This window comes from Vipera ursinii (assembly GCF_947247035.1).
Source record: "Vipera ursinii genome assembly, chromosome: 3".
Lineage (NCBI taxonomy): Eukaryota > Metazoa > Chordata > Lepidosauria > Squamata > Viperidae > Vipera > Vipera ursinii.
Genome location: NC_139516.1, coordinates 183232044 through 183258213, shown reverse-complemented (window position 1 = coordinate 183258213; position 26170 = coordinate 183232044). Strand labels below are relative to the sequence as shown.

Sequence of the window (26170 nt, the reverse complement as noted above, 5' to 3'; positions counted from 1 at the left end):
TGTGAATTTCATGCTGAGTAACAACAGAATCAACAATGAGTAACAACAATGATGAGTAACAACAGAATCAAAAATGATTCATTGAAAATAGTGCTCACACAAATATTTTGACAGGTAAAGAAGAGAGTAAACAGATGTGGCATGTTTATCATGTGAAATAGCTGGGGCCTTACATCTCCTGCTTTCTAGCCTGGTGCCTTAACTACTAGACCAAACTGGCTTTGCTATTATGTAAGCAAGTGACATAACATAGGCTGGATTGCCCTAATGATTGTGTACCCATTTTACAGATATTACCGGGGCATCAGAAGGTGATTTCATTCTGGAAAAGCTGTAGAAATATTTTTCTTAGGTTACAGATATTTGTAAAAAGAATTGTCAGAATGTATATCCCTTGCTGCACAATTTTCTAAACTACAATGTGCAAAAATGCCATCAGACTAAGATGGACTATGAAGGAACATGAAGCAGTGTAAAACAGAAAAGAGGAACAAAACATTTTACAACAGGCAAAGGAAAGTTTATCTTAGCACAGTTTGCTGGGAACAGACTTCCATATGTTTACCTACTAAGCATAAAATTACATCCCAGTTACAGAAATGATTATGTAATTTCTGAGTGATGCACAAATTTGCAAACTATCTTAAGAAAAAGCTTATCTTTCAAACTTGGCCTTCCTAAAATAACTTATGTGGCACAGAACATTTTATTTTAATTCTGGAATTGAAAATGGTAATTCTCCCCTAGAATTATCATATCTGGCTGTTTTTAATTATCAGTTCTATGCTTGTGTATTTAGTCACAGTGGGTAAATTTGCAAGCAAAGCAAGACACACAGGCTCTTAGATGGGCTCTGCTTGTTCAGCAGATGGTTGACATAATATCTTGCAGTATAGGCCTGCTGAGTCCTAAAGGCAAATGTGCCATAAGTAACTTTGCCATAAGCCAGTTAATGCAAAGGCAATTTTCTGTGTTGAGCTTTGAAAAGCTCCTCATTTGTCTGCTGTCTGTGTACAGAGGCTGCCTAGCAGATTGTTTCCTTTAATCATACACTTTTTCTTGACAGTGTTTTAACAGACTGAACATGCGTGAACTTTCAGCCTTTTATCATAGAACAGAATAACACATTATGCCATCAATTACAACTACTGAGTAGTGTTGTGCATCTTCAAAAGACATTTCACATTACTAGGCTGTTTTACAAATCTATTTTCACCACATTTGCCACCCAAGATTACTGGATGTGCTATATGGGTTTCCATGTAATGCTGCAGTAAATAGGAAGCTAATCACTTAGACCAGGCGCATAGGAGTCAAGGAAAATCGAAATTTCATTTAAAAAGGGACAGTGCTCTTGCTTCAGTTCAGAGCCATCCAAGCCTCTTATGTTTGCAATGGGGATAAGCTAAATTTTTCTTAAGCTGCATCTCACAGCTTTGTGTATGTGGATAAGGGAGAATTTTTCATTGATAGTAGTGGACCAGAAATGAGAAACCAGAAATGCTGTAAAAAGAAAAAGAGGTGTGTAATGGTCCCAATAGGCTTAAGAATATAGGAAAACTCCTAGTAATATTTTAAAAATGCCTCTACCTTATTTTTAAAAGCACCATCATTTGTTACGTTATATGTAAATTTTAATAACACTCAATAACAATCCTTCAGAGTTTTATTTTATTTAAATGTCAGACACGACTTCGCAGCTAACAACAACAAATTCAGAGTCATCCAAGTAGTACAAGGAAGGACAGATCTTCAAGCCACATTCTCCTTTAATGTTATTCCTTGCTCGATGGTCTCCATCTTTTAATTTGATTTTGTTCTTGGGTACCCTTAAGAATGTTTGTTCTTGCCATAAAGCTGTTCCTAAATCTGGGTCAGCTTTATGAGGACTTTATAACATTCTAAAAAATTATCTTCAAGCATAATTCATTTCTTGTTCTTGTTCTTCATAAGTGGCAAGACATAAGGAATGTCACATTTTCCTTTGTGCAATGTCTAAAGTGACTGTAGGGACTGTGGTCAGTAAGAGATAATACCGAAGACATATTTTGTTGTGTGAGTTCTTTACTAGTATGAATTGCTAATCTAAGAAAATGTAAATGAGAAAACGTTTGGTAATTAGTAATTTAACTTTGATGGATTACAATTGAATAATCACATTCCTGTGAAACTTCATCATAACTGCAAATTATACTATGGCTTAAAATAAGAGTGGATTGGCAATACATGAAAATGTAATGGCTTTCAAGTATCAGGAGAAAACTATAGTCCACCTCTGCCATCTTGTGCCCAAAGTTGGAACAAGTCTTGCCATCAAGCAAAATTGAAGACCAACAATTTAAAACATTCACACTGGGCATAACAATAAAACTATAAAATAACAATTGGAATCTATCAAGCAGGACAACCGATTGAATTTGCCAACAGAGACAATCCCTGGCAAATTGGATCAATTTAGTTGGCTACATACTATGCAATTTGCCATGTGAACTAGTCACAGTGGCAAGGTAGGAGCAGTAGGAAAAGAGAAATGAGTATAGATCAGGAAAAAGGAGTCTTTCAAATTTCATTAAGAGTTCTGTATCTTTTTCTGAATAATTTTAGCATTTATTATCCTAATATTAATATAAATATTTAGCACAGAAGTGTGCTAAATTAGACTTTTTTAGGTTTCAGTACTGGAACAAGTACTAAGGTAATAAAGCTTGCTTCTCTGCCTCTGAAAATTGCCAATCTCTTAATACCAGGTAATCACAATTATTTTATGGTTCAGGATACTGTCCATTTTGATTAGATTAAGCCTTGATTTAAAATTAAGCTTTAATATGTAATATTAATACCACCGATATTTTAAAACATATTATTAAAGCAAAATTTAAAGTTTGATTTTCGCTGTTATGGCAACTTGCTCTATATAGTTTATTTGAACTGCTTTCTCTTCTTTCTCTCTTTTTTTACCCACTACAGACAAGCTCTCTCAGGTAAAATGGCCAAGTGTTATTGCAAGTAATCACTTCAACCATTCCTGTCTTCACATCCTTTTTACATCATGGGACCTGATGGTGGTTTCCTAACTACTGGAGTGCTTCATATCATTGTATGGGGTAGCTTAGGAGCCATGGCAATGCTTCTGGTATTTAGTTTTCTCCTCTTTCTCTGCTCTGGCTGTGACAGGTAAGGACTTAGCCAAAAAGAAAAAAAGAAAAAAATAGAAATATAATTACTTTGAAAAGCTTAGCCAATAAGTGAAGAAAAAGAAACAATCTGTTCTGAGTTTCATTCAGGGATATTGCAATCTCTTAGAGTATTTGTAATGGTTCACTGTATAAAATATATCCAAGGGAAATATTATATTGTGGTTCCTTAATAGGCGCATAGAATCTTGTTCATCATGAAAAAACAAACAAACCCAGGAGACTGGTAGCTTTTCCAACTAGCAAATTTTAATTCAACCTCCCAGGATGCTCCATAACACAGGGGTCTCCAACCACGGTCTGTGGATTGGTACCGGGCCCCGGCATGCCAGCAACTGATCCGCACAAACAAGCAAAGCCCCATCCATGGGATGCAGACAGCACACAAAACCATGCACTCTCTGGTCCACAGAAAAACCTTTCTCCACAGAATCAGTCCCTGGTGCCTAAAAGGTTGGGGACCTCTGCCATAACAGACCTCAGAGTTGCCATCTTAGGAAAACAGGACTTTAACATCAATATCAAACAATCAATTGGTTAAGATTAACATCAAATTTTATATCAAAAGGTTTCAGAAACTTTCAGAGGGTTTCAGCAAATGTATAACAATTGTTAATTGTACCCATAATTTGTCTCACATTTCACATCTGCACAACCAATCTATCTTCCCCTTCCTTCACTTTCCTCACCCCCACACACATGCTCTTTAATCCTACATCATTTTAGCTGCTCTGTGCACCTGATAAAGAGGCTGCAGTTCACAAAAGTTTATGTCTTTTAATAAAAATGTCTTGGTCAGAAATGTTGCTAGAGTGATGAATAATTTAAAACAAGTGTTTAGCATTTTTATTTGGCTATTATCTCTTCATAAAACCTGATCAAGAATTTCAAAAAAGTTTGGCAAAAATTGTGTAATCCATTTCCATCAAAAGGAAAACAAAGATACACCAAGGATTTCTTAGCAACACAGAGATTAATGTGTTCACTTTGACATGTGCTTTCTTAGAAGCTAATAAAAGAAGTGTCTTACTTATAAAATTATATTAGTACTAGTAATCTTTTCAGATTATAGAAATTACTTTTGGTAGTAATCAAAAAGCTCAAGTTCAAAACATCAGCTGCTCTGTGAATTATATACATCACCTATCTCTTCAGAAGGAGAAAGTTCCCCATTGAACTATCTCATAAAGGTAAAGGTAAAGGTTCCCCCGCACATGCGTGCTAGTCATTTCCGACTCTAGAGGCCGGTGCTCATCTCCGTTTCAAAGCTGAAGAGCCAGCGCTTGTCTGAGGACGTCTCCGTGGTAATGTGGCCGGCATGACTAGACGCCAAAGGCGCACGGAACGCTGTTACCTTCCCACCGTAGTGGTCCCTATTTTTCTACTTGCATTTTTACGTGCTTTCAAACTGCTAGGTTGGCAGAAGCTGGGATGAGTAACAGGTGCTCACTCTGTTACGCGGCACTCGGGATTCGACCCACCAAACTGCCGACCTTCAGATCGACAAGCTCAGCGTCTTAACCCACTGAGCCACCGCATCCCTAACTATCTCATAGTAGAGGGAAATTAATAACATTTCCTATGAGATTTAAGAAATGAAGATTTTCTTGCATGTATCGAGGTGGCGAAAAAAATTCTGAATTGGCAACAAAAAAAGACTTGTTTTTTTTTATTGTTCAACTTCAGCCAAAAAAAGGATAGAAAAGAGTATCAACTTGAACTATATTATTCTCATGTGGAATATCTGAAAGAACAGCAATACAGAATTCAAAACTGAAATATAGTAATAAGCATATCAATACCAGTCAGAATTCAGAAATAGTCATAACTTACATTATATAAATCTTATTTGTTGAAACTGATTGTGAATATTCTAACAATATATCTAAATCTGATTTGTATTACAGGGAGAAGAGTCCTGAGCAGCAAAATGGGGACCATGAAAATCTGATGAATGTGGTAATAAAAAGTCTAATAAAAATGTTTTTCTATAATTTGTAATGAAGCAGAAAGACTGAACAGTGGAGCTGGAGTATTATTTAGGGGTTGTGTATGTATAAATGCTAAGAATGCATTTATGTAATCCTTATAAAAATGATAAATATTTGCCTCATTTTATAAAAAAATTACAGACTACCTAGTCAAGCTGAGCCCAGTTATTAGCATACTAGTACATGATTTTCTGATCAAAATTGGTATATGTAATAAACAATAGAAGATAAGAATTCTGATACATACTCTTTGACAGAATTTTCACCATTTGAAAAGATATCTTTAGAATTTCAACAGACTTTCAAACTATCTAGAGATCTTCTGTAAATATTTGATGTTTCTGCAATTCTCACTACTAGAACTCTTAACATTAACATTTCATCTACCAATCTAGCTAACTAGCTACCATCAGTTATAAAATGGATGTTCATTTCCTGACCAGTTCATTTAAATCCACATTTCGTTTTGCAGCCTTCAGATAAAGAGGCATTTAGTCACTCTGTCACAAGTCTGGCTACAGATCCAATTGCAAGCAGTGAACAAAATGGTGGAATTAGTAATGGAGATGGTAAGATTATCATTATGTGATTTCTCAGCACGATGACTCTCCATAAATATGTACGTTGCCACTGTATTGTTTTTAAAATGATGTAAGCTCACAAACCTGATTCCATTTACAGTAACTATTGTTACAGAACAGCAGTAGCCCAGATAAGAGAATAAATGTCAATGTAAGACAGCTGGCTGGTAGAGCTCAAAAACAGAGCTGGCTCAGGACCTTGGACAGAACTACATGATTCTTGACTTGAATTCAGTACTGTGGCTAGCCGACCTGCAGTTCTTAGTACTGTAGGAGAACCCTAACTAGTGCAACAACTCAGTTGTTAATACTTAATGCACTACTATAAATATTTTTGACACAAATGACTAGTATAGTCATTCCTTTGGAAACAGTTCATAAAACTAAGGATGTTCTTATTGCCCACTAGAAGTTGAACAGAGATATAGCTATAAATAGGATTTTACTATGAAGAGACTTTGACAAGCCTTATAACAATATATGAAAAAAAATCAAAAGAGAGTAGAGGAAAGCTACAGAAATCGGATCATAAGTAACTTAAACCCCACTGATTTCACTGGGATACTTCAAGATGATTAGTCAGGATCCCACTCTGTACTGAGAAAAGAAAAGAAGAGAGAATATTTATATTGTGATTCTGCATGGAAAAATATGTATGTCTGCACAGTTTATAAATACACTCTAGACTTGAATATTTACTATATGTTAAGGTAAGATTTTTCTCTGTTATGTAAATAGTGTAAAAATTCAGTTCCTGAGTCAATTACAGGTAAATCCTCAACTGACAACTTACATTCAACTTAAATTCATTGAGTGACCATTTGAAGTTACTACAGCACTGAAAAAAATGACTTATAACCATTTTTTACCCTTACAGTTACAACTGTTTCAGCATCCCCATGGCATGTATTTATGACAGTTGCAGTGTCCTAGGGTCATGTGACCTTCTGACAAAACAAAGTCAATGGGGAAGCCAGATTCACTTAACAACCATGTTATTAACATAACAGCTATAGTGATTCACTTAACAACTGTGGCAAGAAAAGCAAGTAAAGTTGTAAATGCCATTAAGCAAAACTTAACTTAACTTGCTTAGCAATAAGTCTTGCTTAGCAATGGAAACTTTGGGCTCAGTTGGGGTTGTATGTCAAGAAACCACCTGTAATGAATTATAATATACGATGCTGTGCTCATTACTAATGAGCAAATGTGTATAGAAGAAAATGTAGGTGAGGAAAAGGGAAATGGTTAGGTTTACTCACTTTAACTTGTAACTGGAAAGTGAATTGAAAAGTCTTCCTGGTTGACTATGCATTTGAAATTATCTTAATTTTCAAAAAGTGTTGAAAACCTTTCTTTCTAGAAGCTTAAAATAAACATAGCGATATGATGGGCTGGATTCCTTAAAGTAAATATCACATAGACTTGGATATTTTTTGACATAACACAGGACATTGGTAACCCTTTAGCTGTTGTTTGTCTGCTCCAAAAATTTATTTTATTTGCACATATTTACTATAAAAATGGTGTTCTGGCCTTCCAGTGAGTATGATATCAAATCCAAAGGAAAAGTAAAAAAAGGGATAAACACAAACGGTGTCTCAAACATCAGTCTCCCAAACAATGCTGCGGGTATACTAGGCATAGATAGGTCTGATGGGCAGGATCAAAGCTCAGGTAGCTTAAAATGGTATGAAACTATGAAATGGAGTTTCTATTCAAAGCATCTTTTAATAAAGGAATTCTTTGAAGCTATTAACAGAGACACTCAAAATGTAAGAATCTATAACGCAGACTACAGTACTTTAAAATCAGAAATTGGAATGTAACTTTCATTTTACTTCAGAAAGGTTTACCCATCTTGTTTCTCTAGATAGCTTCCTAAACCCTTCATCCATAGTTTTAGCAAAACCTCTTAAGTCTTATCAATGCTCTACAGATTTCAGAGCCGTGGTTTTGCAGCTTGTGTCATCTCCAGCTCAGAGACACTCTGTCCTTATCGCTGACCTTCTGTTTCTCTACACCCACTGTTTTTTACTCACATCCTTCATTCAAATATTCATCCTTAATGCCCTCATCCCTTGTGCTGTTGGTTCTAATTCACATACTCCTTCCCCTTCAGTTCCAGGGTAAGTTAGTTTTTGCTCTTGTCACAGTTTCCTCCTATTTGAAGAAGTGCTTAGTTCTCTTTTTTTTCCTGAAAACCAACTCACCAAAACCATGTAGCTATTTCTACATTTTCCTGCAATCTCTCTCTCATACAGTCTCCCAGAAAAAAAATATCCTTTTGCTTTTTAAAGGGCCAAGGGGATTTCTTCAGCCTTTATCTAAACAAATCTGGTTATATCTCCCTTGCTCAGTAATCTCAAATTGATGTCTGGAAATCATCTATCAATCTTATGATAACAGGAGATAGTGGAGTGGGGGGGACTTGAGCATATTTGGATTTCCTTGCCCATTTCCTTGCCTAACTATGTTAAATAAACTTTAGCTTCTAGAAAAAGAAGCCTCTTCCTGAAAAATAAACCCTTTACCAAGGGATAAAGAACTATTAAAAAGAGGGAAAGCCTAGTTTCAAAATAATATAAAGCAATAATCATATCAGATGGGACTAACTCAACCTTAGGTATCTTCAGCCTAATTGTTTTCCCTAGGGCATTCTGCAGCTAAACCCATTAGAAAAGAAAGATTGGACTGTTATTCACTAGGCCTAGATCCAGTGAATTCCTTTTCAAAAGGGAATTCACCAGAATGTGCTTAAAATTAAGACAGGAAAATCTCACTACCAATAAAGTATCAATAGTTTCATGGATCCTGTGGTCTGTGGTTTTTTGTTTTTTTTCTGGTCACCCAAAGGACCCCAGGATATGTAAGCACACAGATAGTGTCTTATTTCACTGAAATACAATCACAGTATACAAGTCAAAATGAATCCTAGATAACCATACAAGATACTGTCCCAGTCACCATTTCAAATGATCCTGCCAATAAGGAATAAGATTCTGCTGAAGTTGAGTGACTTTGCATCAAAATATAAGAGAAATTGCTCTTGGTAACTAGGAAGCAAATTTTCTTTTCTCTTTCTAATAGAGATTGACAGATTGACCAATAACCCACTAACACAATAGAAGTGCCAACATTTCATCTTTCCAACTGCAGTTAACAATTTTCACACTTACCAATCCATTCTACAATATTTTAGTCTATTTCACTGTCTTTCATCTATCAGTGTTATCCATCCATTCTCTTCTCGATGAAAAAGTCTAGCCTCAACCTTCAAGAAGTGTTGGAAATATGCTGAAGAAATCTCAAAGAAAAACAGATCCAGTATCAAACAAACTTCATGTGACCACAAAACAAAACAAAATCCAAATGGGATAAAAAATAATGAAGTTAGCAAATGAAGAAAATAAATAAATAAAAACCAAAATAAATTTGTATTAGTATTTCCAATCTGGTAACAAAGATGTTCCTTATGTGCCAATATCTTTTTTTAAAAAAAATGATACAAAGATATTATGCAATATAGATTAGTGGCCTTATGAGCCTAAAATTATACTTAAGTATTTATGCATTTATGTAATTTTCTTCTAGTTCTATCAGAAGATAGTACAGCTGCTTCTCTCCAACCTTATGAAGAAGTGCAAACCTCTGTTACAGATCTTTTGGATCAACTGGACACATTGGGTAGATCTTTAAAATGTCATCAAAGTAGAGAGTTACCTAGAATCCCTCCAAATAATGCCATGGAAACAATTCTCACCACAAGAAATGTAGAAAATGACCAGAGTCTTGGAATGGAGGGGCCTTATGAAGTGCTGAAAGAGAGTTCCTCTCAAGAGAACATAGTAGAAGACTGCTTGTATGAAACAGTGAAGGAAATTAAGGACCTGGGAGCAGCAGCCAACTCAGAGAAATGCAAACCAAAGACTCCTGTAATGGTTAATGGAATTTTAAATCATGTTCTTGAAAAGAAGACAGAATCAGCAGAATATGCATCCGTTGACAGAAATAAAAAAAGTTGCCACAGTGTTAATTCAGAGAGTCCTCTTAGCAGTACTACTCCAGATGTGGAAGAAGACGCTCCACCTCCTGTACCAATAAAACTTCTTGATGAAAATGAGAATGTACAGGATAAAGGAGCCAAAGAAGAGGAGGAAGTAATGGAAAGGCTTAATGAACCCGACAAGGTACATGTTATTTTGTGTTCATCAGTATAAGAAAGTGAAGTTGTAACTTGAAAGACTTGAAGTATGTATATATACTATGGCAAATGCTGTTGTTCATTAGTAAATATAAATATACATTATTTTTCTTGGTATCTTCTGCTGATGCAAAATCTTAAGATCAAAACTAGCAGTATTTGTGTGATCTATATATAATGTGTCAATGTTCAGATGTGCATTCATAAATGAAAAATAATATTCAAGTGGCTAGAAGAAGGCATGGAATCATATGCAGTTGATGATAGTTTCAAGGTACTGAAACCTACTGCTTCTTAAAATTTTAGAGACATTTGCATGAATATTTTTTCAGCATTTACCCAGGAGACACATACTTGCCAACTGATCATTAATTAGTCTAATTAGTCTGTCCCTTGTTTTGAAATATTCCAGATAATCTGCGCTAGGAACAGAAGGTACTCAAAGTGTTACTGTTGGCCAACATCTAGCCAGTCAATAAAACACAAAATGTAGGAGAGAGCAGAATCCTGGAGTGGCATCTAAAATTGAATTTTGCTAATGTGATATGGAGTTGTTGTTTTTTTGCTCTCCTCTCCTCTGCAGAGTCTCAAAAACCTTCAACATTTGTTCCAGAAAGACAGAATGACTCACGCCCTACTGTTTTCATTACTGTTCATGAAAACTTGCAATTGCACTTCTCCCCTGGCCTCCAGATTTCTGATCCAATTTTAGATTTAAGTGTATCCACAATTTTAATTTGTAATGAAACAAAGAACTTTCTCTAGATCTTACCCCAAAGGACCAACTGCTTATAACAGCATGAATTTCTATGTCAAATATTTTAGTTTTTCAGAAATGCAATCTGTCACATTTTAAATAATATTAAAAGTAATTTGAATAACTCCTTAAAGAGAAAAGCAACAACTTAGGGAGTTAATTATGCCTACAAGTCCAGGATAGCGGCTTTCAAATGAGAAACAAATTAGTGGTGTTTTCCTGACCCAAATATTAAAAGGTAAAGGTAAAGGTTCCCCCGCACATGCGTGCTAGTCGTTTCCAACTCTAGGGGCCGGTTCTCATCTCTGTTTCAAAGCCAAAGAGACAGCGCTTGTCCGAGGACGTCTCCGTGGTCATGTGGCCGGCATGACTAGATGCCAAAGGCGCATGGAACGCTGTTACCTTCCCACCGTAGTGGTCCCTATTTTTCTACTTGCATTTTTTACATGCTTTTGAACTGCTAGGTTGGCAGAAGCTGGGCCGAGTAATAAAACTGCATAATTATAATGCTGTGGACAAGGAGGAGGATGAAGATGATGATGATGATGATGGAGTGTTTGCTGGAACAAAACTTATTTGATGATAAACAATTCAAAGAATTCACTAGTACTATCCAAGTGATTGGAAAATGCTCATGTCTTATTCCTCTGTTTTCTTCCATACCTCATAAAATTAATCTTAACAAAATTATCATAGAAGTAAAACTAAGTAAAACTGTTAGCCTTTTTCCCCCCAGATCAGTTGGCCAAACCTCATGCCTGGATGGGGAAGGGCGAGGGAGGAGAACTGAATCTTAGTCTGATTATTCTATATGAGTCAAATGCAGCAGGAGTTAAGCACACAAAGACAGAGACAGTAGGTTTTCCTAGTATTATATTTAAAGTATTCCAAATTTCTTAACCGCAAAAATTTAAAAGTTAAAAAAATAGAACTAATATAAATTTCTTTGCTCCAATTCCATGAATGCTCATCAATTGTTGCTCATCCAGACTGGAAAAATACTTTTGGAGTTATTATTATTCCAAATATTCAAAATTTTTAGTAATATAAAAGACAAAAATGCAAAAGAAAATAACAGAAAAGTAAGGGCAGAAAAAGTGAAGGGAAAAGTATAGGACAAAGGGGGAAAAATAAAGAAAAAGCACTGACTTCTATGGACATGGTTTGGGATGCTAGCAAGGCCTATATGAGAGGGGTGTTGATATATATCAGGGGTGTCCAAACTTTTTTCAAAGAGGGCCAGATTGGATAAAGTGAACATGCTGGAGGGCCGAACATTTTTCCGAACATTCTTTGAACAATTACAATTAAATGCAAATGAATTATTTTATGCCAAGTTAATTGCAAATGGCATACTTTTCATTTTATAACATAAGATCAACTGACAGCTGAGTTTTCACAATGTATTTTAAATAAATTTTAAAAAAACTTACTGTGTGAGCTGTTACCAGAGAGTCTGACCTTGTCAAACTTACTTTGACAAGGTCAGACTCTCTGGTAACAGCTCACACACTTCCACCACTTCACAAATTCTGCTAGGCCAGGGCCCTACCTACCCCTGTCCAGCTCCCCACATCCCAGCCCATAAAATGGCTGTGAAACACAGAATGCACGCACGTGCACACACACACACACACACACACACACACACATGCCCTTCCCTGGATGTCGCCTTCGCCCAGGGGAGCCAGAGGGCTTCGAAGCCGGGGCAGCTCTGGCGGCAAAGAAGGCGCGCCCTCGCTGCACCGGCACAGACGCCGCGCCAAGCCCGTGGCGGGGGGAGGAGCGTGGCGGTTCGGCCAGACAGGAAAAGGTGCAGGAAGCAGCCGCCGCCTGGTAACGGCGCCCGGGCTCACAACGTGGAGGCGGTGAGCAAGCACGCGCTCAGGGCGAGGCGGCCGCGGTCTGGTGAGGGAAGACCGCCGAGGGAGTGGCTGGCCGGGCTGCGCTGCTGCCGAGCAAAGCTCGGCCGGGGTGCCCGCTCTGCTCTGCCTGGCGCCAGCTCAGAGACTCCGCCCACCAGGCCCTTCTCCCGCTCAGCCAGGCCAGGCGCGCATCGTCAGCCTCGCTGCACCGGCACAGACGCTGCACCAAGCCTGGGGCGGGGGGGGAGGAGCGCAGCGGTTCGGCCAGGCAAGAAAAGGTGCGGGAAGCGACCGCCGCCTGGTAATGGTGCCCGGGCTCACAACGTGGAGGCGGTGTAGCAAGGCTGACGGTGCGCGCCTGGCCTGGCTGAGCAGGAGAAGGGCTTGGCGGGCGGAGTCTCTGAGCTGGTGCCAGGCAGAGCAGAGCGGGCGCCCCGGCCGAGCTTTGCTAGGCAGCAGCGCAGCCCGGCCGGCCACTCCCTCGGCACTCTTCCCTCACTGGACCGCGGCCGCCTCGCCCTGAGCGCACACTTGCTCGCCGCCTCCACGTTGTGAGCCCGGGCGCCGTTACCAGGCGGCGGCCGCTTCCTGCACCTTTTCCTGCCTGGCCGAACTGCCACGCGCTCAGCCAGGCCAGGCGCGCACCGTCAGCCTCGCTGCACCGGCACAGACGCCGCGCCAAGCCCGGGGCGAGGGGAAGGAGCACAGCGGTTCGGCCAGGCAGCCGGCCCTTCAACCCACCGGAAGAGCGGCAGATCGGCGCGGCCGGAGTTGGGAAAGCCACTAGAAGGGGGAGTGGAGTCACCTCTCCCCACCGGGGGGTCACCCAGCCCGTCCCGGGAGGCTGACATTTCTGCAGCTGAAAAAGTCATCTCGGATTCCATGGCGGAAGGTCACCCCCGGGACTCCAGCGCCAGGCAGGGCTGAGAGGGGGAGGGTGGGAGAAAGGGAGGGAAGGAGACAGGGAGGAGAAAGGATGAATGGGGGGAGGGAGGGAAGGAGAAAGAGAGAAGGAAGGAAGGAAGGAAGGAAGGAAGGAAGGAAGGAAGAAGAGAGAATGGAGGCAGGAGAGAGGAAGAAGAAAGAGAAAAGAGAGAGAGAGAGAGAAAGAAAGAAAGAAAGAAAAAGAAAGAAAGAAAGAAATCAGAGGCTTGGACAGACCCCGCTCCAGGCTCCGGGGCCGCCACCACGGAATGCCCAGCCTCGGGGGGAATCTTCTGCAGGCGCGCCCTGGCCCCCTCCCCTCCCTCCCTCCCGCGGCCCGTCCCCAAGGTGGTGCCCGCGGGTCCCCGGACTCACAGCATGCAGAGGGCGAAGGCGCCGGCCACACTCTCGCTGTCGCGCACCAGCCTGCCCAGCCCACACCAGCAGCTCCTCAGCCGCCGCCCGGCTCAGGTTCTTGTGGTACCAGAGCGGCCAGCCCGGCACCGCTGGAGCCCCCACGCCCGGGAGCCCCAGCGCCGCCGGAGCCGCCGCCATGGGCAGCCGCGGCGTGCAGGGAAGGTGCTCAGTGGGATGGGCGGGCAGGCCGAGACCCCCGCCGGCCACCCCCGCCTCGCCCACAGTGCCGCATGGCCTGACCGGAGACCCCCGGCCGCTCAGGGCATGCCCGGCCCAGCGGCTCCTCCTCTGGGCTGCGCTCCGGCCAGGATGAGGGCGCGATCCGCTCTCCGCACGCTTCCCCTGCGCACTGGGCCCCGAGCAGGCCTGGTGGAGGAGGAGGAGGAGGCGGAGGAAGCCGCGTGGAGCCCTGGAGCCTGGCTGGCGGGGTGGGGGCAGCAGCTGGGCTGGCCTGCGCTTCCTGGGGCGGCCCCTCGGCAGGGGAGGCGGGAGCAGCTCCTGAAGGGGCGGCCCTCAATCAGAAGGGAGGGCCGTGGGAGGGCCGTATTTACATACAGCAGGGAGGGCTGTTGCGGGCCGTATTAAACCGCCCCGCGGGCCGCAAATGGCCCGCGGGCCGGACTTTGGACATGCCTGATATTTATGAATAATAAATACAGACGTACTTTGGAAGCCAGAAGGAAAGAATTGGAGAATGAAATTAAGGAAAAAGAAAAGGCTTTGATTTTGAACCCATTGGATGTGAAGACTAAGGAGGTTATTAAGCTATTAAGAGGACAATTTGACAAACTAATGGCTGACCAAGTGGCAACCAATTTGCGGTTTGCCAGGCATAATACTTTCTGCAATGCTAATAAGCCAGGTAGATGGCTAGCTTACAGACTGAGGAAAAAGCAAAGGGCTTCTAATATAGATAAAATTGAGTATAAGGGAAAGGTTGTGTTTCAACAGGATCTTATTAAGGAAGCCTTTGTGGATTTTTATTCTAAATTATATGCTAAGGAGAAGATTATTGAAAAAGACATTGATGTATATTTGGAGAATGCTAGCATCCCGGTTCTAACGCAAGCACAAAAAGAGGAGATTAATCAATTGATAACAGAAGAAGAAATTCTTACAGCAATTAAGGAATTGAAGGTGGATAAAGCGCCAGGTACGGATGGTTTGACTGCGGCTTACTACAAAAATTTACAATTAGAGATGATAAAACGGTTAAAGGAACTGTTCCAGACAATTCAGAGAGGGGGAAAGGTGCCTCCGTCTTGGAGAACTGCTTTTATCTCTTTGATTCCGAAGGAAGAACAAGATGCTACTCAAGTAAAAAACTATAGACCGATATCACTTTTAAATACAGATTACAAGATATTTGCTAAGGTGTTGGCTAATAGATTGATGAGGGTTCTGCAACAGGTGATTCATGGGGACCAAACTGGGTTTATTAGAGGTAGGCAAATGAAAAATAATGTGAGGCATATAGTTGATGTGTTAGAGTTTTTGGAAAGGAACAACCAGATCCCTGCAGCGCTAATTTTTTTTTTTTTTTTTTATTAAATTTATTATTTAAAAACATTGGACACAGTACCAGCGAGCTGACAAACCTTTTTGTCTACAATGTTTAAATATATATATATATACATGTATATATGTACATCAAAAATACACTTAAATACACTTAGATTACAAATCGGTGAAATACCACAATATTTAAAACAGTGAGCTAGTCTGTAAAACCTAATAGAGACCTTTCTTTTTATCCATCCAAAGATACAATTTGTTCCAAATTCTATAATAGTCTGATTGATCTTTATTCTTTAATTCCAAAGTTAATCTGTCCATTTCAGCGCAATCCCAAATTTTCCTAATAACCTCTTTTTGTCCTGGGATCTCATTCTTTTTCCATTTTTGCGCAAATGATATTCTAGCTGCTGTGATAATATGGATCGTTAAGTATAGCACATCTTTAGGATATTTCTCTTTCGTGATTCCCAACAAGAAAAGTTCTGGACTAAACTCCAGATCTTGTTTCAATATTTCTTTCAGCCAAATCCAAATCATTCTCCAAAATTTTTGTGTTTTACTGCAAGACCACCACGTGTGGAAGTATGTGCCTATCTCTTCAGAACACTTCCAACATTTGGGAGATACTGTTGTGTACATTTTTGCTAAGCGGGCTGGGGGGAGATGCCATCGGTAAAACATTTTAAATAAATTTTCTTTATACGATGAGGCCAGTGTTATCCTTTTATTCCTATCCCAAATTGTTTGCCAAGTATCTAGGTCGATGTTATGTCCTAAATTGTTAGCCCAGATCAACATGGGGTCTTTCACTTGCTCTTCAAACAGCTTATATCCCAAAAGTAATTTATAAAAATTCCTTATTTGTTTAGAGTCCGGTCCCAATAATATTTTGTCCAATGCTGTTTCAGAGGTATATATCCCCCATTCATTTTTATCCTTCCTAAATCTCGATTGGATTTGTAAGTAGGCCCACCAATCGAGTTTTATACCTTGTAATTCTAGTTCATTCCTAAGTTTCAATTCCCCCTCCTCATTCAGAATATCCTTGTATGAGATTATGTTACCCAAATCAAACAGATTTGGGTAAACTATCGCTTCAAGGGTGGATAGCCAGACCGGTATTTTGGTGTAATTGTGAGATCTAATTTTTTTCCAAGTATTGAGTAGCGCTTGCCTGATCCGGTGTCTTTGAAAATGCGAGAAAAGACCTTGTTTCTCCGTCCATAGGAAAGCATGCCAGCCATATTGCAAATCGTGACCCTCTAAAGTTAATAGTCTTCTATTTCTCAAGATTACCCATTCTCTAATCCAGCTCAGGGCCGCGGCGTGGTAATATAATTCCCAGTCTGGCAATCCAAAACCCCCATTTTCCTTCGTGTCTTGTAAATATTTCAATTTAATTCTTGGTTTTTTCCCCTGCCAAATAAAATTTAGTGATAATTTATCCAAATTTCGAAAAAATTTAGAGTCGAGTTGAATTGGGATATTCTGAAACAGAAACAGGATTTTAGGCAGAATATTCATCTTAATGACAGCGATTCTTCCCAATAATGAGAGTTTTAGGTTTCCCCATCTTTCCAGGTCACCTTTTATTTGATTCACTACACTATCATAATTATCCTTTTTGAGTGAAGTGCATCTAGCCGTAATGTTAATCCCTAAATATTTTATTTTCTTGACTATTTCTATATCCGTGATTTCGGCCAGATTACCTTTTTGTTTATTGGTCATATTTTTAACAATCATCTTGGTCTTATTTCTATTTATTCGCAGTCCGGCAACCTCACCATATTTAGATAATTCTTCCAATAGCTTTGGTCCCGTCTGACATGGATCCTCCATAATAAAAACTAGATCGTCCGCGAAAGCTTGCAATTTAAAGGTTTCCTTTTTAATGGTTAATCCTTTTATCTTTGGGTCGTTTCTTATAGTTCTCGTTAATACTTCAAGAGTCAATATAAACAGCAACGGTGATAAGGGGCAGCCTTGCCGTGTTCCCTTTTGAATTTGAAACTTGCTAGATGCTTCCCCATTAATAATTATTTTTGCTTCCTGATTGTCATAAATTGCCCTAATTATATTTATAAATTTTTCACCCATATTCATAAAGCTAAGCTGTTGGCACAAAAAAGACCATTTAACATTGTCAAATGCCTTTTGGGCGTCTAAGAAAAGTAATGCCATCTGTTGTTCGCTATGTAATTCATAGTACTCCAATGTATCTAATATTATTCTAATGTTGTGCTTAGTGTGTCTCTTAGCGAGAAAACCATTTTGATCTGCGTGTATGAAATCATTCAGAAATCGTTTCAATCGTTCCGCTATAATTGATGTAAATATCTTGTAGTCCGAGTTAAGAAGTGATATGGGTCTGTAATTTTGGATTAATGTATGGTCTGTGTTATCTTTCGGAATAAGGGTTATGTTTGCCTCTAGCCAAGATTTAGGCGTCCTTGCGCCTTCTAATACTGCGTTAAATACCTCCACTAGGGGTTGAGCTAGGATATTTTGTAATTCTTTATAAATCTCTGATGGAAGACCGTCGGGTCCCGATGCTTTATTATTCTTTTGTGCATTAATAGCTTTTATCACCTCAGATAGTCGAATTTCCTCGTTTAACATATTTCTGGTATCTTCTGTGACCTTAGGTAGTTTGGCTCTTTGAAAATATTCCTCCATTTTCTCCACACTTGCCTGGCTATCTTCTTTATATAAACGTTCATAAAATTCCTGGGCTATAATTTTTTTTTCCTCCTGGTGGAATATTCTCCCTTCCTCATCTCGTAGTTCGTGAATCCAGTTTTTCCCCTTTTGTTTTCCCAATTTGTATGCGAGCCACCGGCCCGGTTTATTTGCATTTTCAAAAAAATTTTGTTTCGTGTTTCTCAATTGTTGTGCCAATTTCTCTTTGTCTAGAATGTTAAGTTTGTGTTTAATCAGATCCATAGATTGCTTGATATTCTCTTTTTGTGGATCTTGTTGGAGTGTAACTTCTAAGCTCTTATATTCCTCTTCTAATCTTTCCCGTTGTTGTCTTTTCCCCTTATTTTTATATACCATATATGCCCTCGCTACCCCTCTCATCACAGCCTTAGCTGTATCCCAATTGTTTTGTACTGAGGTGTCTATAGCTTTATTTTCCTTAAAGAAAAAACTTAGTTCTCTCTCCATCTTAGATTTGAATTCGTCTTCTTTTAAAATTGCTCTTTGAAGCGTCCATCTGGATATTTTTTTGGAACCTTTCCAGATAAGTTTAATAGGATTGTGATCTGCCCAAGTACCTGTCGCTATATGTACCTCATCTATTTCTGAACTAATTTCTTTCGTCATCCACACCATGTCTATTCTAGACCATGAGTTATGTCGGTTGGAGTAATATGTATATTGTCTAGCCTTACGATTTCTTTCCCTCCAGACATCTTGGATATTTAGTTCCTCAGCCAAGTTAAGAAAAGATCTCGGTAGAGTTCTTCTCTTCTTTTTCCTAAGCGTCTTTCCCATATAATCCAAATTTATATCTAGGATAGCATTAAAATCTCCTATTAAACAAATCTCCTCATAATCAATGCTACATATCTTATTGTGAAGTGTTTTGAAAAATTGTTCTTGGTTATGGTTTGGGGCATATATCTCTACCATCATGACCTTCCTGTGATTTATTATAACCTCGACTATCAGTATTCTACCCTCTTTATCGTTATAAATTAGTTTTGCAGTCAATTTTGGGTTTACATATAGTGCCACTCCTCTCTTTTTCTTGTGTCGGTCTAAGGAAACGAATAGGTTCCCTATTCTTGGTTGTACTAACAAATATTTTTGTTGTTCCTTTATATGGACTTCTTGTATTGCCACGATATCCAATTGTTGGTGAATAAGCCTATTAAAAAATTTCCGCCTTTTCACTGGCGAATTCAATCCATTAATATTCACAGACATAATACTACACTCACCTCCCTTCATCTTACTTATTTCTGGTTTTTGTGGATCTCGTGATTCGGGGCTCTCTCTCTTCCTTGTCTCTAGTTCCATGTTTCTCTGTTAACTCACCGGATTTGTTCCTTCTATCCTCTGTAGCTAAGATCTTCCCATCCATTGCCACACGTATTGTATCTCTTTCTCTTACCTCCCTTCCATCTTGATCTTCTAAATCTACTTCCTCTTGGCTATGGAAGTGGCGTTTGTAAAAATCTTCTGCCTTCTCTATCGTGTCCAGTCTATGCCTTCTATCCTGCCACGTAACAAGAATACCCTCTGGAGTTAGCCATCTAAAGTTTACATTTTCTCTTATTAGTTTGGATGTTAAGAATTGATAGCCGCGTCTCAGATCCCTCATCCTTTTAGGTATCTGTTTAAGGATGGTGATTGGTTGGCCCCGAAATTCTAATGGTTCCTCTCTAGATCTATGCAGAAGCTCATCCCGAATTGATTTTTTAACTAACCTTACATGTACTTCTTTTGGGAGGTTGTGCCTTCTCGCATAATTAGTTTGGACCCTGTATGTTTCATCAATTTCCGCCAGCATTTCCTCCTTCCCTACACCGAGTGCCTTTGCCATCAGTTCTGCCATCATGACCAACAGATCTTCCCCTCTTTTTTCTTGAACGTTCTGGAAGCGTAGATAATGAGCAGCCTTTTCTGCTTCCAGAAAAATGACTGTTGTTTCTAATTCCTTATTAGCCTGAAGGAGTGTTTCATTTAAATCATCTACTCTCTTTTCCTCTTTTTCCATTCTAGCTTCCATATCTTGAAGTCTTTGTTCATTTTTGACTAATTGCTGTTGAATCCCTTCAAATTTATCATCTATCGCTTGGATTTTCCCCTTTAATTCACCAGTGTCGTTTCTTATTTGGCCTATTTCTCTCTTCATCTCCTCGTGGTTTTTGGCCATTGCCTCGTGTAGGTTTTGCAAAAGGGCATGTAAATCTTTAAAGGAATTCGAGTTAGATCTTTCCCTTTGCAGCATATCCTCTATAGATTTCTGATTGGAGGGACTTGAGGCCATCCCCTGTCCCTGTGCTGCTGCCTTTTTGCCAGCGCTAGGCTTAGTTGCTCCCGAGATACTTGTCATGTTTCCCCAATTTTAACAGCGTTTTATCAATGTATAATACCCTGAGTCTTATATAAACCTTTTAACTCTATGACAAAAGATATATAAAACAGTTACCACCAGATACTTATTACCAACTAAGCAATTTATATAATAAAATTCTATAGTATGAATATAATCAAAGTCACGTTCTTCTTCTTTCCCCCCCCCCCCGTTTCCGGCGCAGAAATTGGCACCTTTTCCGTCTTCCTCTGCTGTCAAAGACCAGTAGGTGTCCCACTAAACAAACCTCCAGTTACTAAATTGCTATATCAAATGGCCGCCCGTGACAAGTAGAGTAGAATTTCAAAAGTTTCAAAAGTTCACAAATTCAAAATTTACCAGGATAGACCAGACTAGACCAAGCTGATCGCTTTCCACGCCCGACAATCCAGAGTTCAGTCTCTAAGGCTCCAAAGCTCAGACTTTGACTTGTTGTAGCTTTTTTCCAGCTAGAATACAGTCATATGGTCTTCGGCTTTCTTTCCCTTGCTGTTTTTGCCAAACGCCTCCCTCAAGACTTCTATCGCCGCTTATTCCCTCTCCGTGAGGCTCCCACTTCGAACCAGTACCTCTTTCACAAGCGCTTCCTATTTAATATTCGGATACACTCTCCGTCAGCTCCGCTCTACCGTTGTCCCGCTGCTTACGTGCTAGCTCCGTCCCTCTGTCAGATCTTCATGTCGGCCATTACTGGCCTCCTTCTCCCCGGTTCGCTCGCATCAGACTTTCTCCGGATCTTCAACACGAACTGCCGCTCATGAAGGTTCTCCGGGCTGCCTGCAACTTCGGATGTCCCTACAGGACCTCCTGAAGCTCCGAAAAGCCCCCGCGAACACTGGGTGAGAGGTTGTGCGAGGAGAGAGCTCCGTTCACACAGCCGCCCGCTCTGACAGTTGGCTCCGCCCCTCTGCAGCGCTAATTTTTTTAGATGCTGAAAAAGCCTTTGATCAATTGAACTGGCAATTTTTGATGAAAGTTTTAGATAAAATGAATTTTGGGGATAAATTTTTGCAACCAATTAGGGCATTATATCAAAAACAAACTGCCCGAATAATAGTTAACAATAGCTTGACAGAAGCATGTAATATTGAGAAGGGCACAAGGCAAGGGTGTCCGTTATCGCCTTTGTTATTTGTGTTAACATTGGAGGTATTATTGGTAAAAATACGGAACTCGGAAAGAATTAAGGGTATACAAATTAGAGATCAGGATTATAGATTGAGAGCGTTCGCAGACGATCTGGTTGTTACAGTGACTCAGCCGGAGAACTCTGTTGTGGACCTGATGGAGATAATAATGCAATATGGGAAGGTTTCTGGATTTAAAGTTAATGCACAAAAAACTAAAATTCTGGCCAAAAATATGACAGTATCGCAAAAGGCTCTTTTAGAAGGATTAACTGGATTTGAGATTGTTAAAAGGGTCAAATATTTGGGGGTGCTTCTGTTGCCCTCTAATACAAAGTTATATAAAAATAACTATAAAAAATTATGGGGAAAAATTCAAAAAGAAATGGAGAGCTGGGAAAAATTGCAATTGTCTTTGTTGGGGTGAATCGCAGCAGTGAAAATGAATGTCCTGCCTAAATTTTTATTCTTATTTCAAATGATACCGGTTCTTAAGAAAGATTCTAATTTGGAGGAATGGCAGCGAGGTATCAATAAATTTGTTTGGGCAGGGAAAAGGCCATGAGTTAAACTTAAGATTATGCAGGATACTCGTGAAAGAGGTGGTCTTAAAATGCCCAATCTTAAATTATATTATGAAGCTGCTGCGTTAGCAGGAATAAGTGATTGAATTAATTTGACACAAGAGAGATTATTAAATCTTGAGGGCCACGACTTGTTGTTTGGCTGGCATGCATATTTGTTGTATGATAAGAAGGTAGATAATGTGTTTAGAGTGCATATTTTAAGACAGGCATTGTTGAGAGTTTGGAAGAAGTATAGACATAAGTTAGACTGTAAGATACCATTGTGGGCAATCCCAAAACACGCAATAGAAAATATAAATGTTGGTTTTAAACATGATGTGATTACGTACAAGGAGATTTTAAGTTTGGAAAGAAATGTTTGGTGTCTGAAACCATACAGCCTCTTGCGAGATGAGAAGATTGTTCAAACTTGGTTTCAATATATTCAGCTACGGGCCAGGTGGAAAGAAGATCAGAAAACTGGTTTTACAATGACTGATGAAAATCTGATAAAGCAAATTAGAAATCAGGGTCCAGCACATATTAAACGGATATATCTTGCATTGATAGAAATTGACTCAGAAACAGAACTTGTTAAAGATTGTATGAAAAAATGGGCCCAGAACATCCAAGAAGTTATTACAATGGACACGTGGGAAGGATCTGGGTGAGGAACGTAAAATTTACACAAGCTCAAAACTTAAGAGAGAACTTTTACAAAATGTTTTATAGATGGCATCTAGATCCTAAAAAGCTTGCAAGTATGTATCCAAATTATCAGCCCAAATGCTGGAGGTGTGGCGATGAAGATGCAACATATTTTCACATATGGTGGACTTGTAAAAAGGTTAAGGCCTTTTGGATAAAAATTTGGTGGAACATGCAGAAGATTTTCAAGCAAAGGATAAAGTTTTGTCCGCAACTTTTTTTATTGGGAATAATTACAGATGTTACGGTTGTGGACACTAAGCTGATGTTGAATTTAATTACGGCAGCAAGACTCTTAATAGGTCAGTATTGGAAGAAGGAGGAACTGCCGACTATAGAAGAATGGACTTTAAAGGTTTCTGACCTGGCAGAGATGGCAAAGATCTCGGCTTATTTGAAAGACCACTCGCAAGAACGTTATATTATGGAATGGAGAAAATGGATTGAGTATATCCAGAACAAATATGGGACTAAAAAGTTTCATGTAGCATTTGAATAAGTCTTCCTTTCTTTTTTCTTTTTTCTTTTTTTATATATATTTCATATTAATAGTGTTTGTAGTTATCCTATATGAGCTAGAGAGTGATAGATTTTAGAGTTTATGGTTGTTAGCATATGGATGTTTATGATTGTTTTTTTTTTGTTCTTATACCTTGTACTTAGCTCTGGGAAGTCGGGGGGGGGAGGGGGAGAGGGGTAGGGAGGGAGGGGGAGGGGGGACTGTTAAAGATAAAATGTATGTTAAAACTTTTCAATAAAAAAAGAATTCAGTAGAACAGATATTAGTGCCGTTATTTTTGCCACATATAAAAATTCTGTTTCAGTCTGCTTACCTTCAAAACTGAGCTATTAATTTCAGCTACTGAAAAATGGACAGTTGTAACATGAAAGGAAAAAATATTAATTTATTCTTTTATTTTTGTATTGAGGAAAGTGTTAGCTTTTTAATAAGATGTTATTTTCTATCTTTTTCAGAGGCTTAGTTCATTGATTTATAAATCTCGAGAAGATGACCCATCTCTTACAGAAGATGAGGTGGGTCTGTCTTGTATGAAATATATTCAGAAAATATTACTTGAATAAAGTAGTATTAAGTGTTCTTTGATTAAGAAGACCTGGAAATAATGGTTCAAATGCAAACTGGGTTACATGATTATTTTTGCCAAATGCCTTTATATCAGTTTCAACCTTTCACAGTGGAACTGTTTTGGGTCACTGACTATTTTTTGGAGCTCTCTTCTTGGCTATTTAAGAAGTGTCAACATTGATATAGATGTAAGCCCATATAAATATCTGAAGACCGCACACATTAAATTGTAAACTGTCAGGGCTGAGAAGAACTTTTAAAATGGAGTATAATGTGACAAAAGGATTTGTATCTGAACCAGAAAACATCCTTATTGCAGGAAATGAAAACTCTTTAATTTCACAACATATACGTAGATTTAACCACAGTTTCATTTGGGAAAAGGTGATCAGGGAATTTCTAGAAGCTTGACAAATCAGCCATCAATAGATACATAGATATTAACAACATGTGTAGACTATGCAAAAGAGACTGTCACCAAGCCCAAAAGGGGACAAAAAGACTAAGCACCTCTCCACCAGCAATCAGCACCCAGATCAGGATAGATTAACTCCAAGGTTAACATCAGACCAACAATCATGTAAACTATACCCCAATCAAGAAACTACCAATGAAGCCAACAGCAAACAGCCCAACCAAAGAATCTCTAAGAACCCTCCCACCAATATTGACAGGCAATCCACTAGAATATAAACTGACGACAAAATGCACTTCTTACTAGCACTGATGATGTTACCTAGTTTGAGCAATGAAACAGCTGCAAGAAAACAAGCAAGCTCAGAGAGCACTAAGGACCCCTCATTTCGACCCTGAGCTACAAATATTATCCTTTATTGGTTGCTTAGGACTATTTAAGTCTAATGTAGAGTGGAGCATATATGCCTCAGTCAATTCAGTCAAAGTAATAAATACATTTTTCCAAATTGTCAACCAGAGCATTGTATATTGGACTGAACTCCACTCTGTGAACATTTTATGACACGCACACCTTTTAAAGGCAAGCAACACTGAATGCTTACCACTATTGCTTTTCAACAATGTGGTAAATTTATCATGCCTTGCAGTTTTCAATGGCAAACATTAGAAACATTTTACTAGGTGGCTTTTTCACAATGGAGAATAGTTCTATTTCTCTAAGTCCTATTCATATATCCTGATGTCAGCCCAACAGAGATGTATCAAGAACTTGCCTTCTGAGCAATACTCCCTTCCCTTTTTTCATATACCATAATGGAAACCTTTTGTGATTGCATATGAGCTGTAAAAACATGATCTTTCCAGGGATACTACATAAACCGATATCATGCTCATTTTCACTTTAATAGGCCATGTTTTGTTATATCAAATAACTTATATTGAAATAAATTACGTGTGCTGCTATATTATTCACTGAATATGAAAATAATACCTTATAAAATATTTGTTATGTTTCAATGCAATTACTATATTTCTTCCCTTCATAGATTTCAGCAATGTATTCTTCTATAAATAAAACAGGGCAACCCTCTAGAGACTTGGAATCTACATATACCTGTATTCCTGAAGTTGTACCTCAGAAGTCTCCATCTATTTGCAGTGGTCTCTATGCCAGTGTGAAGGACTTGGAAACCAATCCAAACCTTACTGATTTGCCTCAGTCAACAATACTTCTGAATGGTGACTTGGAACCAGACTATGAAGCCATTCAGACTCTAAGTCGAGAGGAGGAAAGAAATGTTTTGATGTCTGGCACCATTCAATCCATCCTCCCACAAGAAAATGACTATGAGAGTATTGGCGATTTGCAGCAAAATAAAGATGTCACCAGGCTTTAACTGATTCAGATGCAAGACTTTGCAATATGCTGTTCAGTGGATCTTTCAAGATGGCTTTATTCCATGACTTATCACTTGCAAACTTAACACACAGTTGGAAATCTAAAATGGCCAAAATGTATTTTGCTTGAAATGATATCAGGTAACATGAAAGCTTAGCCTGGGATGTTTGATCAATGATTTCTGCTTCAAATCCATCAAACTATCATACAGATAGGAACTTACCCTAACAAGCAGGAAACAGGCAAGTGCTCCTTTTGAAGAACTAAGATCACATGGATGGAAACACACACACACACACACACACACACACACACACACACACACA

General features: G+C 39.2%; 1 protein-coding gene across 1 annotated transcript; it reads left to right on the top strand.

Moving 5' to 3' along the window:
* On the top strand, positions 1 to 25842 carry PAG1 (phosphoprotein membrane anchor with glycosphingolipid microdomains 1; the record flags this gene model as incomplete). Its single annotated transcript, XM_083360185.1, has 7 exons — positions 1 to 114; positions 2968 to 3174; positions 5102 to 5153; positions 5658 to 5754; positions 9361 to 9956; positions 23917 to 23976; positions 25492 to 25842. Exons 2-7 carry the CDS (start codon positions 3050 to 3052, stop codon positions 25840 to 25842), a joined length of 1281 nt encoding a protein of 426 aa, XP_083216311.1. The 5' UTR covers positions 1 to 114; positions 2968 to 3049.
* Between the last annotated feature and the right edge of the window lie 328 nt (positions 25843 to 26170).